The sequence below is a fragment of the Sander vitreus genome, chromosome 14, assembly GCF_031162955.1.
Source record: "Sander vitreus isolate 19-12246 chromosome 14, sanVit1, whole genome shotgun sequence".
Taxonomy (NCBI): domain Eukaryota; kingdom Metazoa; phylum Chordata; class Actinopteri; order Perciformes; family Percidae; genus Sander; species Sander vitreus.
The window spans coordinates 18627605-18646800 of record NC_135868.1 but is presented as its reverse complement, the minus strand read 5'-3'; the positions used below and the strand labels follow the sequence as shown (position 1 = coordinate 18646800).

Below are 19196 nucleotides of genomic sequence, written 5' to 3'. Positions count from 1 at the left end.
ACCTTTAGCCTGTGCAGCAGAGCTGTGTGAGTAGCCCAGTGTCAGCAGGGCCATCTCTATCAGCTGGTTAAACAGCAGATCTCTCTTGACCAACACAAACTCAGCATGCTCTTCTCTCCTCTCTCCCTCCTGATGGCTTTCCTTGTGCTCCACCACACAGAACACCGGCAGCAGGCTCCCTGAGGTGATGGACAGACAGTTATTAGAGATATGGGATGGCACGTAGGAGTCATAACCACTACACTAAAAAAACTGTTTGTAATATCATGTTTCAGCCCATGTACCTTTGCTGTGCCAGCTCTTGCTCTGTGGCCTCACTGCGTTGGGTTTCTGGGCCAGGCAGGGGTTTTTGGCCACAGGACTACCCTGACAGCTCCTCTCCTGGGCAGAGGGTCCCGCTCCGTTTTGTTCCAGTCGAGCCAGCTTGGCAGGAGGCGGCAGGGGATCTACAACGGGATCACCGCCCTCAGGTTTCTTGGCTCCATTACACAGGGCATCCATCTGTGGTCTCACACTAATACAGAAACACAGATGCTCAAAAATTAAACAGTGCATGAGGTACCCTAATAAAAGATACTCATATTTTCATATCAGTATATCTGTGGTGATCAGCAGTGAGTTTATGGTGACATACTATTATGTTCCAAGAGAGTATTTCATAGGCTACCTATAGATGTTTAAGTAACTTTTGCAATGACAAACATAATGTTCATGTAAAAAAACGAAATGGAGTAGAACAGGCTACATGCGTCCATAATTTCTAGACAGTAATTCAAAAATTGCATACACAAATACAGCAAGATACCTGGTAAGCGTTTACAGAGTGTGAAAGAAAGCTTTTTCAGTAATTTACAGTTCAATGTTAGTACAATGTTGACACACACGTACACACACATTCAGATCTATAGGATATTCTGATCAGTAATCGTGGATGACCTTCACCCAGATGCAGCGATTAAGATAACCCTTTATATCCAGTTAAAGTCCAGTGAATGATAGAGCGCAGTTTCCCATAATAAACCTGCTGTCATCTCCAGGCGCGTCGCTGTAAAGCGACAGTGATTCAGTTCATCTTCAGCACCTACAGTAAATGCGCGCTAATCGTCCCACGTCTGATTTCTGCTGAAGTTTGATCGAGGCGAAACCAACCTGTTTCAGTCGGCACAACGTGCATGTCCGACCTGCCATCATACATCAACAGCCCGCTCCTGTAGACATCGGCTGTATCCATATGTTATCCTCGCTTCCATTGATCTCCAGTTCACGATAGGCTACCCGTGTCTCTTGGTTGTCGATACGTCATTTTCCTTACACTAATCGTATGGTTAACATCGACATTATCCCGTGTTTACTGTCTAAGTAGTTTTGCCTCTGATCCCTCCTTGTTCTCCGATCGCGCTTCGCTTTCCGGTGTAAAGATAAATTGGCCTTAGCGCAAGTTCAGAGCGACCTCCCATCCAGAGCACTGGGACATGCTGTAGCCTATGTGGAGCAAGCTCTGGAGAGAACAAAACACGGAGCTCCTGGAGTACATTCCATATCACATATTAGTCTACAGCACTGACTCCGGGACAGCAGTTGTTGGTTACACTTCAAAGCCCTGTGCGCACGCGAAGAGAGGCAGAGAGAGAGAGAGAGAGAGAGAGAGAGAGAGAGAGAGAGAGAGAGCTCTCTCTCACATACACACACACACACACACACACACACACACACACACACACACACACACACACACACACACACACACACAAAGACTCATAAATACGCGTAGCCAGCTGCATTAGCATATGGTGTAATAATGAATTCACTAGCGCGCTCCGTAAATGTATTAAATGTGACAATTGCGCATAAATCTATTTATTATTTTCTGCCGCATGCTGTGCACGCACTTATTATTGTCTTTAGGGTATTGGAGCTCTCCATGGTAACAAAGTGGAGCAGGGCAATGAGGGACTGGCTGACTGATATTAACTTTTGAACGTTGATGTTTAATTGTCACACGATTATCTATGGCTTACGATTCATAGGCCTATGTAGATAATTACAGTTTTTACTCCATGCATGGGCTCTATATCCCATTACAATAACAGTATAGTTTAGCAGCTAGTAGCAGATATTACCGTATACTGTAGTAGTAGTCTATAATAAAGTACTCACTATGCCATAGTATAATAGGCTATGCTTGATACTATGGGGCCTACATTACTATAAATATATAGTATTGTGTACAGTGTGTAGGCTAGTTGTAGAGCAACCCTTACTATAGTAAGTAACCCTATAGTCGGGTATACTATACTATATGATACTATACTATACACTATGGTATAATAATATGGGCCTATACCAGTATAGTATAGTATAGTATAGTATAGAATAGTATAGTATAGTAGGATATAGTTTAGCATAGTATAGATTGTAGAATATTGTAGTAGCTTATATTATGCAACAATATAGGTGCCTCTACGCTATACACTTTATATAATATGCTATGAAACATAATGGTAGTTCTTCACATATAAGTTCTATAGACTGCAAGATAAAGCAATAAATAATTCTCAAAATGATCATTTTACTCTAATCATTTACTCATTTATATCTAACTGTAACAACATATCTCCAAGCAGGCCCACCAAAAGCAGCCAAACCTATAAAAAAAAGACAGAAAAATAGTCATCACTGTACCTCAAAGTTTTGATGCAGCTGAATCAATTAGCAAAGAATACAGCTTGTCTTCTCTTCTGTTCGCGGAAACTTTCAGCCAAGTATCAGCAGAACTCCCCCACGCATTCGACTGTGGATGAACTGAATCTCTGGAGCTGTGATCCCTAAATTGTGTCTGGAATCCCTGTGAAGGTATCACAAAGGTGTGCGTGTTGTGTTTGTCTGTGAGAGAAAGAGTCAGAGATCCTTCACTATAGCAGATAAGATTTGAAAGACTTGCCCTATGAAATGTTACACCGATGTGGTCACAGGTCTGTCTTTTCTACAGAGAGAACGGGCACATAGATGGGTGGATGTTGTGCAGGCAGATAGTATGTTTGGGGAGAGAGAGCATGCTCTAGTACTTTTGACTAATTAAACAAAGTGAATTAGCTATCTTCCCAGCCAGAACGAGTCATGGCTGGTTACACATCATTCATCGTGACTAATTCAGAGAGAGAGATGTCACTCAGCTGGGTGGAAATATGTGTGTGTGCATGTGTATCATTCCAATTGTACCTCTGGGTATGCTGCTATAAGTTCACTTTTTTGTGTTTGTGGGTGTGTGTGTGTGTGTGTGTGTGTGTGTGTGTGTGTATGTGTGTGTGTGTGTGTGTGTGTGTGTGTGTGTGTGTATATGTGTGTGTGTGTGTGTGTGTGTGTTTTAGAGATACTACTATTTTGTGTGTGACTGTGCCTTTAAGTGTTGATATGTTCATATTTCTCTCTTACTGTCACCCTCTGCTCTACTATTTTATCACTGGCTTGATACATCGTCAATGAGGCTGGCATGCTAAATGATAATTAAGACCATTACACGCTCACAGAGCATGCAACCAGTGCAGCACATGGCTCCCTCAATCGGAGCCTCATCTCAGGGGACACCCTACTACTCACACAGTCGTGTATCTCTCCAAATTAGGTTAGATTTTCATTCCACCTCATTCGCCATGGATGTGATGTGGTTATTATAAACTCATGATATGGTTAGTGAGCCTACTGCCATTAGATGGGTGGAGGCATCATGTTGGCGCGTTAAAAGGGAAATGGATTGCCAACACTCAGCATTGCACATCCCTGTTTCTCTTGCTCATGCACATGCTCGTGTTTCTGAAGAACGTTTGAAGATGCACAAAAACACTTTCTGATCAACATAATGTCATAGAAAACACAAACAGAGACACTCACAAATGCATGTAAGTGTTTATGCAGACTGACAAGCAGAAACACACACCTCACCTGAACACACACATGATCTGTCTCCTCGAATTTTATACTGCCATCTCCTTGTGCAATGGTGGGAAGTAATTAAGTTGAATACAATTATAAGGGTACTTTTGATATTTCCATTTTATGCTACTTTATACTTCTGATGCAGTACATTTTAGGGAAAATATTGTACTTTTCATTCCACTACTACTTTCAAAACGAATACAAATTTGTTCATCATCTCACACCTCCTCCAATTTATCGTTTAACCTTTTAAAGGGGGCTCAACCCCTAGGTTGGCAACTACTGGACTAAACTAACTCTACTATATTAAGTGATACAATTTGTTCCTCGTTGATGCATCCGTATTTATAATTTAAGTATGTCAATAATATACAGTATCACTCACAGGGCCTATTTTCTTTTACTTTTGACAATTGTAGTAGATTTAAAATCTTATTTTAATGGACGTTTACTTGTAATGGAGTGTTTTTACATTGCTGTACTTGTATATTTACCCTTGAAGATTTTCATTTAAATAAATGTCTGTTAAGTCACTATCGGTAATGGGGGTAATGCAATGATGATTGAGCCTATGGCCCATGAAAGTATTGCAATATTATATATTTACTACAAACTGGGTGTCTGTGGTGACAGAAAAATTACAGTTTTTCGCCATTGTTTACACAACACAATGGCACTATGCACACATTTCTGAATACTTGAATCAACAACAAGACTCCAGACTGCGAAACTCTCACTACAATTTCATAATTTTCACTTAAATAGAAACTCTAAATCAACCAGGACATTTTTTTCACCACTGTCTTTGTTGTGCCTCTAATCTGAAACACCCTAACCCAGAAACCTCTCATACAGATATATTACATATCCATACAATAATCTTATCAGACATTGTGCCAGAAGCAGGCTTGAGGGCAGCTGTCTCTCCTCAGGTTTCTCCTGATCTGGGGTGTGTACAGGCTTCCCCCGCCTGTTAATGTACCAGCACAGGTATCAAATATTGGAAACCACAGCATCAGGTTAAGGTGGTTTTGATGTATGTATACAAATCAGAAAGTCTTTGACAAAAGAGGTTCACGTTTGAATGCAGGGACCTCCAGATTTCCGATGAGATTGTGAGCTTGGGATCAGATGTGAGATGTGCCCTGCTTACCAACTAGATTGAAAAATGTATGCTTTTTTTGTTTTGTGGGGAGAAGGAAAACAAATGTCTTGAGCTTTTGTTTGAGATATGGATGAGAAGAAAGAATAAAGGACAAAAGATAGAAGGAAGCATCGGGTAAGAAGAGAGCATGATATGTTGTGACATTTTTATATTTGCTTGTATTAGGATTGCTTGTGCAGTGTGTTTTGTGAGCGATGACTACATTGTGTGTGTGTGTGTGTGTGTGTGTGAATGTGGCTGTGTACATACTGCACATACAATATGGGCTATTAGCTTTGTCAAACTATGTGCGTAAAATGAACTTATAGCCAAATCTTTAAACAGCCATGCCCACATCCTGTATAGCACTCGAGGGCATCGTAAAAACCATTAAGTTAAAATGCCGGCACAGTGTTGCCTTTGCAATGCAGCAAGGAAGTCTTAAAGCATAAATGCAGGACTGTGTATTATACAGGCACAAGGCTAGATCTGATTAGTACGGTGGCCCTGAAGTGCAAATCACAACAGCAAATAGAAAAACGCAACAGCAAATCATAAAACACAACGGAAAATAGGAAAACATTTCAACAAATCATAAAACACAACGGAAAATAGGAAAACAAAACGGCAATTATGAAAACACGACAGCAAATAGGAAAACACGACAGAAAATATGAAAACACGACAGCAAATATGAAAACACTTCAACAAATCATAAAATACAACGGCAAATATGAAAACACAACAGCAAATAGGAAAACACTTCAACAAATCATAAAACACAACGGCAAATGTGAAAACATGACAGCAAATTGGAAAACACAACAGCAAATAGAAAAACACAACAGCAAATATGAAAACACGACAGCAAATAGAAAAACACAACAGCAAATATGAAAACACGACAGCAAATAGGAAAACACGTCAACAAATTTTCTTTGTCTTTTAACAGGAAGGAGAGGTGAAAAACACGGAAAAGCGCCTACTTTTAACAGACAGACAGTCCATCTGTCCAATCAGGAGGGTCCGTCCTCTGCTAGATAGGCCCTACCTTTTCCGGTAGAAAAAGTCGTGTTTTCATATTTGCTGTCGTGTTTTCCTATTTGCTATCGTGTTTTCCCATTTGCTGCCATTTGCTGTTGTGTTTTCATATTTGCTGTCGTGTTTTCATATTTGCTGTCGTGTTTTCATACTTGCTGTCGTGTTTTCCTATTTGCTGTCGTGTTTTCCTATTTGCCGTTGTGTTTTATGATGTGTGAAAGTGTTTTCCTATTTGCTGTTGTGTTTTCCTATTTGCTGTTGTGTTTTATGATTTGCTGTTGCGTTTTTCTATTTGCTGTTGTGATTTGCACTTCAGGGCCACCGTAGCTTAGACTGTTAATAATGAAACCTAAGTACAAAGAGAGAGAGGATTGCAGCAAAGCAGCACATCACTCACCCAAAACCAAATTTATCAGGTGTGACTGATGCTTATGCAGGTGTTTTATGTATATTTCTTTTATATTGATATGCATGTTATGCATGTTAATATGGAACGCAGTTTTATTCAATATTAAATAAATGAATAAATACATAAATAAATGAATAAATACATAAATATGCCTTTGAAATACTGGGGCTAATTATTTATGTATTTATTGCCTCATTTATTTATTTCATGATGTATTTCAAAGGCATATTTATTTATTTATTCATTTATTTATGTATTTATTCATTTATTTACGTATTTATTCATTTATTTAATATTGAATAAAATGGCATTCCATATATGTAAAGCTCCTATTGTTTAGTTTTCGTTTTGTTAGCATAAAGGGACTACAAGTGCATTTCATTGTTCAACCCTGTGTAGTACAATGACAATAAATAAACCTTGAACCTATGTGCGCAATAAAACAAATAATCTCTGGCGACCCCTAGTGGTAGCATAAAGAAAGACATCTGACCCAGAGGACAGAAGGAACAGTTAAGAGCAATACAAAGAATGCAGCGAATTTCACTGTGATTGTCCCATTTTCCTACAAACAAAAATGGATGCAATCTGAAAAATTTGGTGTGTTTGGTATAAACATGTAATAATTCCACACACTTTAATGCTTGTCACAGAATCTCTTACAACTCAATGAAGCTCAATGATATGCTTGTCTTGTGCTTTAAAATAAATAGTTTCTTCACTCAAAATATGGTTGTTAAATGAAACTAATATAATAATAATCTATCGTCTTTGATCTAACTTTTCTTTGGAAAGCAATTAATATAAACACTCTTAATACAAACACCTTCCAACTTTCACTTTTCTTGAAAGAGTCATCCATACTTTTATCTCGTCCGACTGAGCCATATGTCTTCTACCAGTTAAACCAAAATGCAGAAGAAGATGAGAACACATTACACTCTTATAGTTTCTTAACTGGTTGCATGTGTAGTCTTACATTTGACTTTGTAGTCTTTACTCGGTCAAGCTCCCATCTTGTATTTCCACCTTTTCATTGTAGTTTTTATCCATTGTTTAGTGTAAGAAAATCTTCTCTTTTATTTCCATTTTAGCGCACTTTGGTCTGGTTTGTGTTAAAAAGCACTTTTGAAATTTTGTTTTAAAAAGTGCAATGAAATTAAAGATGTTGATGCAGGTTTAAGCTTCTGGTATGGCAACACTGTCAGCAACACTGACTCACTTTGACTCAACTCTCATTTCACTTCAAACACACACGCATGCACACACACACACACACACACACACACACACACACACACACACACACACACACACACACACACACACACATACACTCTCACACTCACACACACACACACACACACACACACACACACACACACACACACACACACACACACACACACACACACACACACTGTATACACAAAACGTGTTTGGACCAATGATCAGGCTTAAATGACGCATTAAGCACTTAATCAGGTGAAGCATCACCGCGCGTTGGCTGTCTGTTTTCATTTTATTAGCTGACACATTTATGGAAGTATATCTCTGTGTTTCACGGTGCCTCAACTCAGGGACATGACTTGCATGTTTTTTTATGCGCATCATGTATGTGTTTTGTATTGTGCTTGTTTGAAACCATTGAGTTGATATATGAATCACAGCAGTCAGCCTTAGAGCACCTGATGACCTCACTTCATCTAAAGGACATAACAGCTGTAACAGCTGCCTCACTGTTGTGGAGGATCTGAGTAGGAGGCACATGCTTGACTTTTGGTGTTTAGTCTATTTTTAGGTTCATTCGGTGGCACTGGTGGTAATGGGATCGACCTAGATTGGAGTTTAGTTCTGCCTGCATGTGTGTGTGTTTCTGTGTGTGCAAATGTTGTTATTTGCTAGAGGTGTCTGGTACTTGCAACATGAGGCGTGTAATTGAAAAACTTTGGGTGCAATCCCATTTGTGGATTTACAGACCATTTTGTGAACTGTGAATTTATGAATACTTATTTCGAGGCAGTGTTCATTTTCAAAATGATTGCCCCGTCCACCATTTCAGTGAGGCTTACCCATGATCCAATTGATGTATCTTGCCATCAGTCAAAATATCAACAGCTCTGGTCCTTATGAACAAAATGAGCTATACATCTTTGTGGAAAACCCCTCTTGTTATGGTGATCCAACTAACATGTGTGCCTCAAAGTTCAGTTATTTCCCACGTTCTTGGGGGAATGAGTTATTTGTTATGAGGCTGTTGTTAGTGAACAGTTTCTGTAAGTTTCACCAAAAAGCTCACATATTTCACTTGCATTAGTTGTATCAATGTTCTGTAACTAGCTGTAATACAGTATTTGACATCTTCAACCACTGTTTAGTTTCAGTTAAATTTATTAAGTTGCGTATTTGAACACTTAATTGTTTGTTTCTTCATACTCACCTTTTCTTTGTTCCTTTGTTGGGTGCACCAAGCAGAAATGTTTGGGGAGGAGCTGCCCAGCAGCATGGTGTATTTATGTTAATGTAATCGCTGACATCATGGGCCAGAACCAAATGATGGTGGTTTTCTGTCTATAGTTATTTTTCATGTGTTTGTCTAATGCAGTGGTTCCCAACATTTTTTCCTTGGCGCCCCCCCCTACTTATGTCTAAGAAAAGCTGAGCCCCCCCTCCGAAACCGAAGTTGAGGTAACTCTCGAGATAGAGCCTTACTTTCTTTTTTGATACAGAGGAATTATCAGCACTTTTACGTTTCTCCGCTATGTTTCATTCATAAAATAGTGATGCCGTGGCGGCAGGAACAACGATGATAGCAGCTAGCAGCTGACCTGATGACAGCAAGGGTCAGACGTTAAGAGGTCCCGGAGGTTTGGCCTACTAAGTAGCCTGCCTACAATTTTAAGCGAGAACTAAAATATATAGTTTTTATACAGACTTTTGTATACATTATATATTCTAGTGTATTATCATAATTTGTTTAACATGTGCAAATATTTTTTTTTTTACCTCAACCTCAAACCAGATAAAGACTTGCGCACCCCCTGTGATCTTTGCCGCCCCCCTTAGGGGTCCCCGGACCCCAGGTTGGGAACCACTGGTCTAATGCATTTGAGGGGTAATTGGAAATTAGTTACGCCCCTCATAAACGTATCAAACGCATGCTTTTTTCATTTTGTCCAAGTAGATTTTGTTGTTTTGCTCCAGTTTTCTTTTGTTAGTTTCAAGTTTTGTATTTCCTCATTCATACGTGTTTGGCTCTTTGCAAATAAATGTGTGCTGTTTGGAATTCAAGAAGTCTGCCTGCCTATCTTTTGACACTCTGGCTATGCTACACAACAGTATTTACACCCCATTTTTAACATATTTCATGTAATTCTTATGCATTCTCTTCCGACTGTATGTGGATTTATGAAAGTTACACCTGCTTCTAAAATAGTTATTTTATGTATTGGAGCGTGGCACTTTGCTGTCCACATGAGGGCGCTATGGTGCAACTGATGGGTCTGCTGAACATTTCTGTGTTGCTCATGTGGTGTTTTGACTCGAGCCCATCTAGTAGACATGTCTTCCATGCATGTCGAGCCTTAATCTTACCACCAGATGGAGCTAAAAACTCGCGATACCTCTGTGTTACTATATCCAGCCTGCTGACAGGTAGGCAGTCAGTCAACACAACAATGCAAATGAGACATGCTTCTCCGGAAGCAATTACTCTGCAATGTGTTGTGCAACTGTTGCAGTTTTATTTAATAACGGCTGTGCAAGCGCAGGTCTTGTGCATAATTGTTTTTGGTTTAGGGTGATAGTGGGAAGAAATGCTGTTTCTCACTTTTCTCCCTCCCCCCCTTCTGTATGTCAGTCTCTATTGCATAATGCCTAGACAAACAATCTTTTTTTTTCACGTTTTTTGCACCACAAAAAAGCGCTGGTAAATGCATTATTTAAATACAGGACATACTGTTAAACTTATATATATATATATATATATTATATATAAACTTATATATATATATATATATTCTATATATATAACTTGCTATAGAGTGCAATATATCATTGAACAGGGTCAAAGGTAACTGACATAGCTTTTAATGGGATTTCCATCGATGGAGCTATTAGTTGGCTGCCATTGTTCTATTGTTTATTCCATGACTTACTTTATTGATGCGGTGATACCACAAAGAATGCTGAATTCCCCAAGAAGCTGTAGAGAAAAAAAATATAGAAAACAAAATGTAAATAAAAGTTGTGTTTCTGACTTGTGATGTCTCAACACTGAGAAACTCCCCCATTTGATCAGAGTTCTTGTTGAGAGTGATTGATGTCTCCCACCATTGCGCGCTGTGGAGAGATGATCATTGAATCCAACGGCATAATAATGGCATCGCTGACAGGGAGTCTCACTCTCTCACGGTCGTACCTCGCTATTACCTGAACTGCACATGTGGGCTTCGTCTTCTCTTGATATTTACACATGCAACAAAAAGCTCCAGACACGCGGGTGCGCGCATCACGAGCACTCTCCACCGACTAGGGATCGCATTGTGCTGAGTTGACCGGATAGCTCCTTGTTCATAGGCTCCTTAGCTTAAATGGGAGCACCATACACATTTGGACGACTTGCGCCTGCTCTTCAGTAACTTTGATGGGGACTTCGATATTAAGCAGGGAAAATGCCTGTGATGAAGGGATTATTAGCGCCACAGAACACGTTTCTGGACACAATAGCCACACGGTTCGATGGCACTCGTAAGTTTGCTTTTAATTATTTTTTTATTTAAACACCAGGATTTTATTTAAACACCAGGATCTTTTCAGCATCTATATTAGCTTCTGGTTTAAGTTTTCGGCTGGCTTGTATCCTCTGGTTTGTAAGAAGCTTGACATTTCTTGGAGATCCTTGAGATCAAAACACCTGCAACAATCTAATAAAGCTGAGGGGCTCGATTAGTTATCTTAATGCAAATGGCCTTACAATTAAATGTAGACATCAGGGCATCGGGTATTTCAGGCCCGTTTTATTTTTGCTCAGTTAGACTTTAACTTCAACGTAACTCCAAATTGTTTCATGTCTCAGGACCAGACAGAAAAGGAAAGCCGGATACGCTCCCACAGCAATTAGCAGGCAGAGTCTGTCGCTGTCCGCGGTGCTGAAAGCTCAGCACCACAGACAGCGACAAAGGGTTAACTGGGCGCTCACGCAGGCTCCAAGCTCTACATCACACATCTGGACAACTTGCACACTAGTTGTAGCCTGTGTGTCATATATTTGATGCACATATTTTTGAACACGCATGACTAAATCCAACTAGTCTGAGTTATCCCCAGATGTTTTTTGTTTTCCTGTGAAGTTAACCTTTATTATCTCTGCTCTTTGGCCCGACAAGTCCTGCGGTGGGTGCAATCTTCCTCCCGCCAGTCTGAAACCAGCAGTCGCATTTATCAAAATGAATTGGTCGGTCTTTTCCTGGGCTGAGGCACACACACTGAGGCATTTCTAAATGACAACTTTTGTCTGAACTCTCGCCTCTTTATCTTAGTAGACTTCTTACTTCACAATGATCATTCTCTATTTATCTTGGAAGAATCTTGGAAATCGGCTATGTTTTACAGCTGACGTTAAGCTGAGCAGGCCTGCTCTCATTCTCCAGGCCTGTCTCTCTTTCTGCTCAGTTTCAACCTATGTTCATGCTTTTAAGGGTTACATCTTAGTGGAATTTGTTTGTTTTAGGCAGCTATATGCACACCCTTGGGTTTGTATTTTTTCAGTGGTTCATCTTTGCTCTTCATTCCACTTCAGACAGTGTAACACAGTAATGTATCAGTAGGTTTGCAACTAAAAATGATTTTTATTACCAATATTTTCTCGATACATCAATTATTGGTTTGGTCTGTAGTAAAAAATGCCCATCACAGTTTCCTGTAGACCAGTGTTATGTCACCAACTGTTTGGTTTTGTCCAACCAACAGTCCAAAACCTAAACATACTCAGTTTATAGTGTTAAACAAGGAAAAGCTAAACATTTGATTGATGATTACCATTTAATTGTATGGCAATCAGCTAATTGATTACTTAACTAATAGTTGCAGCTTCATCTATCAGTTTATCATAGTGCATCTACTTAGAGGGCGGTCGCTACAGTACTGTATTTGTACCAGACTATATTATATTGTCTGTTTGTCATAAACACAACTACACTACATCCTTTTTAAACACACTTCTGTCTGGGTAATATTCATACTTGCCACGTATTGCTAAAATCTTTATCATAGACATTAGTTATATTAATACATCCTGAATTTAGGGGCTCATTCCAAAACAAACTCACCTCCTGACCCCACTCACCCTACTCTTTGGGACATGCTCCATTTTGTCTTGTATGTTCATAGTACTCAGTGAGGCACTATAATAACCACAGACATCCATTCTTATTTCAGTACCCATATCTGCAGGTTAAGCACCACTGTATGAGTAAGAGCAGGCTATATGTCGATTGCCAACAAACATTCAGCTGCCTGGGCAGTAGATCTGTTCTAACACAAGGGAATTGGAGTGGTATAGTGTACAGGACAAATGGATTGTCCTTGAGCTGCGAAGTAGATGAAATGAATGTTGGATTTCAACTGCAAGATGGGGCAGACTAGAGGCAGTGGAGCTTGACTGGACAAATTAGGTCTGATGGCCTGGCCAGGAGCAAATGTAAGGGAAGTGCTGGTTCACTGCTATGTGATCCCATTGACGTCACCCAAAGCCCAGGTGGGCAGGTTGAACTTGGAAACAATGTATGATAAATGGATTAAAGTGAAAGTAGGCAAGTGTTTAACTTGATTTGTGCTCGTGGGAAAGTTCTACATTTACAAGTGGCCTTTGAAATTAACTAAATTTTTTCAGTGCTCACAAAGAGAGATATTTTCTTCCATGTTCACACCCAGGTTTATTTTAGGTGTCTCAGGCATAACCTAGTGGTAACTGGAAACCTTCGGGATACATTCAATTAACAGCTGAGAAAAGACAGCAAATGCATACTGTCTCATTTAAATAGCTCAGATGAGAGTAAACATTAAAATGTTCATGGCTTTAAATAATTGCAACAGCATCCCACAGCTGATTTTATTTGGATCTCACAGCGCAGTTCATGACTTTTCAAAGGGCCAACAGTGTTTGCGTGTTTCACTGTGGGTTTTGTCGACTAATTAGTTGACAGACACAAACACCTCTAATCACTGTGTAAGGATCGTGTGTCCCTGTTTGCCCACAGTGTAACTGAAATAACATAATCTGTCTGTAGCTCTACACTGTGATGACTGTGTGAGAGTGCTGTGACACCTTCTGTCATCACTACAACAGTGTGCCATCCAGGTGACTAATCTCACCACCTGTCTGTCACTGGATCAGTGTTTAGTGGTGTGCTGCTCATTGCAATCACACATTATCACTTAGCCCATAGTATAGTATTTTGAAATCTATGTACATTAGGGCTGCAACTAATCATTATTTTCATTATCAATTGTTTTTCTAGATTAATCGTTTGCTGTTGTAACAATACAATTTTCCAAAACTCAGGTTTATTTATTCAAAATGCTTGTTTTGTTTAACCAAAAGTCCCAAATCCAAAGATATTAAGTTAAATATTATAAAAGGCCAAGAAAACCAGCATATTTACACAACTGCAACCTAAAAAGTGACTAAATAGTTGCAGCTCTGCATAATTTTTTTTAGCAAAACAACATGAAATATATTATAATACATTCAATATGAACATGTTATTTTTTCCTAAAATCAATTAATTTCAAATTACATAAAAAAAGGCACAGACTTCATTAACACAGGAGACACTAAAAGTTTGTTGTCCAGAGAAAACAATAGGAACGTAATCAGTCAGCAGGAAAGAGGATATCAAGATAAAATGATACTAAAACTTTTAGGTAATTAATTTTCTTCTACAAAAGTCTCCCAGTTTGTGCTGCGTGCTGCCCATCCTGTGCCACTCTTCCAGATTGCCATTTTCTAGCTCTCAGCACACACTAATTCCACCTCCACTAGGCAGGTAATTACTGTCACAATCACTGATGCCAAGACTGTGTTGAGTCGATATGTTTAAAGTGTGTATGTGAATGAAAGAGTGTGTGTGTACTCAGCTGCCTCTGACTTTGAGCATAAGGGTAGTAAAGCAGAAGTTTCCTCGCCACTGATTAACTTCCTTTAAATGCAGCACATCTAATTAAGCTGTTAAAAAGTGGCTGTGGGATCCCACGTCACAATAACCACTTGCTGCCAGGTGAGTGTTTAATAACTCATCAAAGTTTTGCACATAATCAAAGAAGCCATCACTATCAGATGCTGCTGTCTCAGAAGAAGACCGAGGATATATTGTTGCTGTCCCTATGGCTCAGTCTCACCAGCATCCTAGGAAGACCTAGGGAGCTAATTACTGAGTATGAAAGACCACAGACCACATGCTGATGCACATATGCTTCAATGAGGATTGTTAAAGTAGAGATAACCAGGGTTATTTGTTGGGAATAGCCAGGAATTCACAAGTCAAACAGTGTCAAAAACATCAACTCTTTAGTTTTCCATTAAAGAGTCTTAGTACATTGTTATTTTACAACCTGGCAATGCCAACTTGTGAAAAGACAGGTCTAATGTTGTCCTCAGTAGAGAATGAAAAAAGTAATGAGTGCAGTTATGAGACTCTGAGAGAGTAATCAATCATCATTGACTGTAGTGCTGCAGGGTGCACAGGGGCTCTCACTTTCTGGCAGTGGATTGGCACTGCTGTTCCCATTTTCTCCAAAGCCCACTTAATATTGAGATTGTTTTATTTCAGGGTAAAAATAAACAAAGTGTGGGTGTGTGAGTGCTGTATCCTTGTGAACAGTGTAGAATACAGAGGACCTCTTTTCCATGAAATCGTATCAAAGTACTGCCCTCTTGCCCAGTTGCACCAGAAAGTAGCACAATGAGTTCATTCACGCATCCTTGTGAAATAAGTGGTGCTAAAAGCTTGGTGACATAGAGTCTACTTACGGGGCTTCTTAAGCTATGGCTCGTGAGCTCATGGGTAACATCTAGCTATCCTGCTAGCCACAGCCAAAGTACTTCACCAAGCTAACTGGTTTACTACCAGCTAGCTACCAGTTGGCATGCTAGCTAGCTAGCTTGCACATTAACGGGACAAAAAGTCATTTAAAGTTCATTTAAAGGCAGAATTTTTTTTTTTTTCTGAATATCGCTGCCTGCTCTTCCAGTGCATAGCCTACACTTAAAGAACAATTATGTGCCTCAATACAACATGTTTCAACTTATCAGAAAAAGGCTGTTTCAAACAACATCATCAGTTACATATCCCGTTAAAAGTAACAAGATCCTCATCATCTACTTAAACAATCTCACTGTAAACCAACATGGCTAAAGGCATCGGCTTAGTGTGGAAAATGTAAATTTGTGTTCTGAATTAATAGCAACCCAGCATTATCTACTGGCTTTAACAAGGCTTTGACAAAGCATTCTGTTAGGAGAATACAGTCACCATCATCAGTACTGATTCAGCAGGCAATTGATGTCCTCACTGTAAGGTCAGTAGACTCGGTTATTACTGTGCATTTAAAAGAGCCAAGTCTGTTCCACCAAACTTCTGGGACGTCTGCATGAGTGCCTCCCTGTTACGTTCTGCCTTGTTAAATCGCCTAATTAGCAAGATTCCTCTCCTAATCACCGTCTCTAATGGACTGTCCAAAACGATTGACAAACGGGGTTTCGCCAGCAAAGTCCTGGCCAACTCTGCCATTTTTAGACTCAATTACTTTTTCAAATGACAGGATTGGGGTTTGTGAGAAGGAAAGAGGCTATGACCCAACATTTTGAGGAGGCAGAGAGGGGATAAGATAATGGAGGGTGGAAAAGATACCAACAAAGACAGGTAGATTAAAAAGAAGGGAAAAAGGTAGAGGGAGGCAGGCTTGCAAATTACAGGAATGTAATGACTGGTGTAATGTTTCAATTGGTGAGAGCCTGAGGGACTGTATGATAAAAAGCCACAGAAGTGATTAAGGCAGTTTATTTGTCTAATGAGTTTCTGTCTTCAGTTATGGTATGAGAGGATTACCACTGTTTGAATGGCTGTGTTAGTTTATGTATTTATGTCCTCCATGTGTGTGAAAATGTATAAATGTGCTCTTCAACACAAAATGCCAGTTAATTGATACCTATAATTTGTTGATACAGTGCAGTGACATCAATTTCATAACCCCATGTGTCGACTACATTCAGAATACAAGACAAACTACAGTTGTAACCTTGGTTGCTATGGTGTGTGTCAGTGGTTACTATGGCAACTCTGCCAACTCTGAGTGACTTCTTTGTGGTTATGTGACTGCTTTGTAGCAGTTTCTGAGAGGCTGGCATGAATTCTGGCAAAGGGGTGAGGAGGTCTTTCCATCCATCTCTCCAATTCTCTGCCAATTTATACCACACTCCATCTCCATCTTTCATCATTCCAACCTCTCATAGCTCCATCTCACTGACTTTCAATTTTTCACATCACCCTATCCCCCTCTGTTCCTTTCCCACCATCATCTGTCTACCTCTGTATATTTCTCAGTCTCCCCTTCTCTTCCCCTTACCTACCCACACTCCCCCATCTTTCACTTTCTCATCTACTTTGCCATCCATTTCCCCCTGTGTTGTGTCTCTCTGTTGGTTTCTGCTTCCTTCCCTCTCTCTCTATGTCTATGTCTCCATTACTTCCTTACACTTACTCACCCATCATGTGAATTACTGTACTGTAAATAGCTCAGGGGTTACTCTTGGTGGTGTCACGGTGGTGTCTAGAAGCTGGGGAATGTGCATTCAGAGCATTTGTGAGTGTGTTTAAAACCACAAATCTGGGACAAAGCAGTGTGTAGACAAGGTAACACACACTCACCTCTTCTCCACTATTCCATCTGTTTAGGAGGGTGTAGTGTACCTGATGAAAAATTTTTGCCTTAGATTTTTGTGACCCACATAGTTATTGTAGAACTGACCTGCTGAGAAAGTAAACTCCAACAAGTCATCCAACATAAAACCACATCAGTTGTTTGTCATTTTTTTTGGGTGAGTTTCCCCCTATTGTCTGGATGACAGAGTCTGCAGCCATGTTATCAGCTCTGAGGCTGGACTTAGGCACAGCGGTGCTAACATTGTGATTGTTTGCAGGTGTAATGTTTACCATATTCATCAACTGGGTTCAGCGTGTTGTTTGCCAGTTAGCACCAAACACAAAGTATAGCTGAGGCTGATGAGAATGTCATATGTTTTGCAGGTATTTGGTCATAAACCAAAGTATTGGAGAAAGTGAGATTTTGACATGATGATGGCGTAGGAAAAGTCAGGGGATCGCCAGAGGATTCATCCTCTGGGAACCATTCATGTCAGCACGCAAATTTGAGCCCATCTGTAGTAGATGTGGCTATATTTGACTAAATGAGTGATCGTTTTGACCTGATGGTGGCACTAGATGAAACACAAAAGTGTTCAGGATTTATCCATGGAGGCTATTCATGTCTGCACCAAATTTCATGGCAGTCCATCATAATAGTTTTCAAGATATTTCAGTCAAAATGTCAACAATGTCAACCTCTTGTAGCACTAGAGAAATAACCAAGGGATCACCAAAGTAACGAGATTCGTCCTCTGTGGGCCATGAATTTCTGTACAAAATGTCATGACAACCCACACATGGTTGTTATGATATGGTGGACCAACTGACTGACAAACCAACAACATTGCCATCCCTAGATCCATGCGGCAAACTAACTTGATTAAGATTAGGAAAACATTGTGGTCATACAATATACAGATGATGACTGTTCGTAGAAGGCAGGATACCAACTGTGATGCCACAGCTGTCTTATGCTGGTGTTTTGGTATAATTACACGTGAACATTCGTTCACCAACAATTACAATGCAGAACAGTTGATTTCTATTGCTTAAAAAGCTCTGAAACCATTTCTCTCTCCGTCCTTCTTGCTCTTTCTTCTCTCCCTGCCCTACCTCTTTCTCCACCAACCCTCCCTCTCTCTTTAGATTGTCTCCGTCATTTCCTTCTCCTACTCCTCATCTTGTGTCCCTGTGGGGTATCTCCAGCAGCTGTCATGCAATAGTGTGAGCATGAGGGGAGATGATCTATGGGCTTCTACACCAGAGCAATTAGCCAAAGAAATTCAGAATGGAGAAAGAGATACAGTACAGAAATAGGAGCTGGTGAAGAGGTTGAGACAGAGGAGAGAAGATCCAGAGTAAAAAAAAAAAAGTAACAAAAGAGAGAGACAAAGGGGAGGTGATGAAGTGGGAGATGGTGAGATGAAATCTGAAAAGGACTCTGAAGGAGAGATGAGTCAGACCTTTCCTTTAGCAGAGTTTCAGGTGCAGAGGGAAGATAGTGAAAGTAGACAGATGATGCTCTTGGGAAAAAGAGGGATAGTCTGGTGGAATTCCAAGGGAAGGTAGGAGATGAAGACTAATTAGGTGGAGAGATCCAAAATGGTAGAAGGGACATAAAGAACAGCTGGGAGGGAAGGAAGGACGGAAGGAAGGAAGGAAGGTTGACAGGCCAGGAGGAATAGAACAAAGGTCAGTGAGAGGGATTGAGGGAAAAGGGGAAATATAGAGAGGGAAGAAAAAA

The 19196-nt window shown here is 40.0% G+C and overlaps 2 protein-coding genes across 2 annotated transcripts in view; one reads left to right on the top strand and one right to left on the bottom strand.

The window, feature by feature from the left end:
* satb1a (SATB homeobox 1a) overlaps positions 1–1599 on the bottom strand; it is a 13282-nt gene extending 11683 nt beyond the window's left edge. Inside the window, exons 1-3 of the mRNA XM_078268053.1 lie at positions 1150–1599; positions 285–514; positions 3–179 (exon numbers count right to left, since the gene is read on the bottom strand). Of these exons, the coding sequence (XP_078124179.1) occupies positions 3–179; positions 285–501 (394 nt within the window). The 5' untranslated portion in view covers positions 502–514; positions 1150–1599. The remainder of the gene's footprint in view (positions 1–2; positions 180–284; positions 515–1149) is intronic.
* A 9492-nt stretch (positions 1600–11091) lies between these two features.
* The window catches only part of kcnh8 (potassium voltage-gated channel, subfamily H (eag-related), member 8), a 49200-nt gene continuing 41095 nt past the window's right edge, over positions 11092–19196 (top strand). The window contains exon 1 of the mRNA XM_078267594.1: positions 11092–11276. Coding sequence (XP_078123720.1) covers positions 11201–11276 — 76 coding nt within the window. The 5' untranslated portion in view covers positions 11092–11200. The remainder of the gene's footprint in view (positions 11277–19196) is intronic.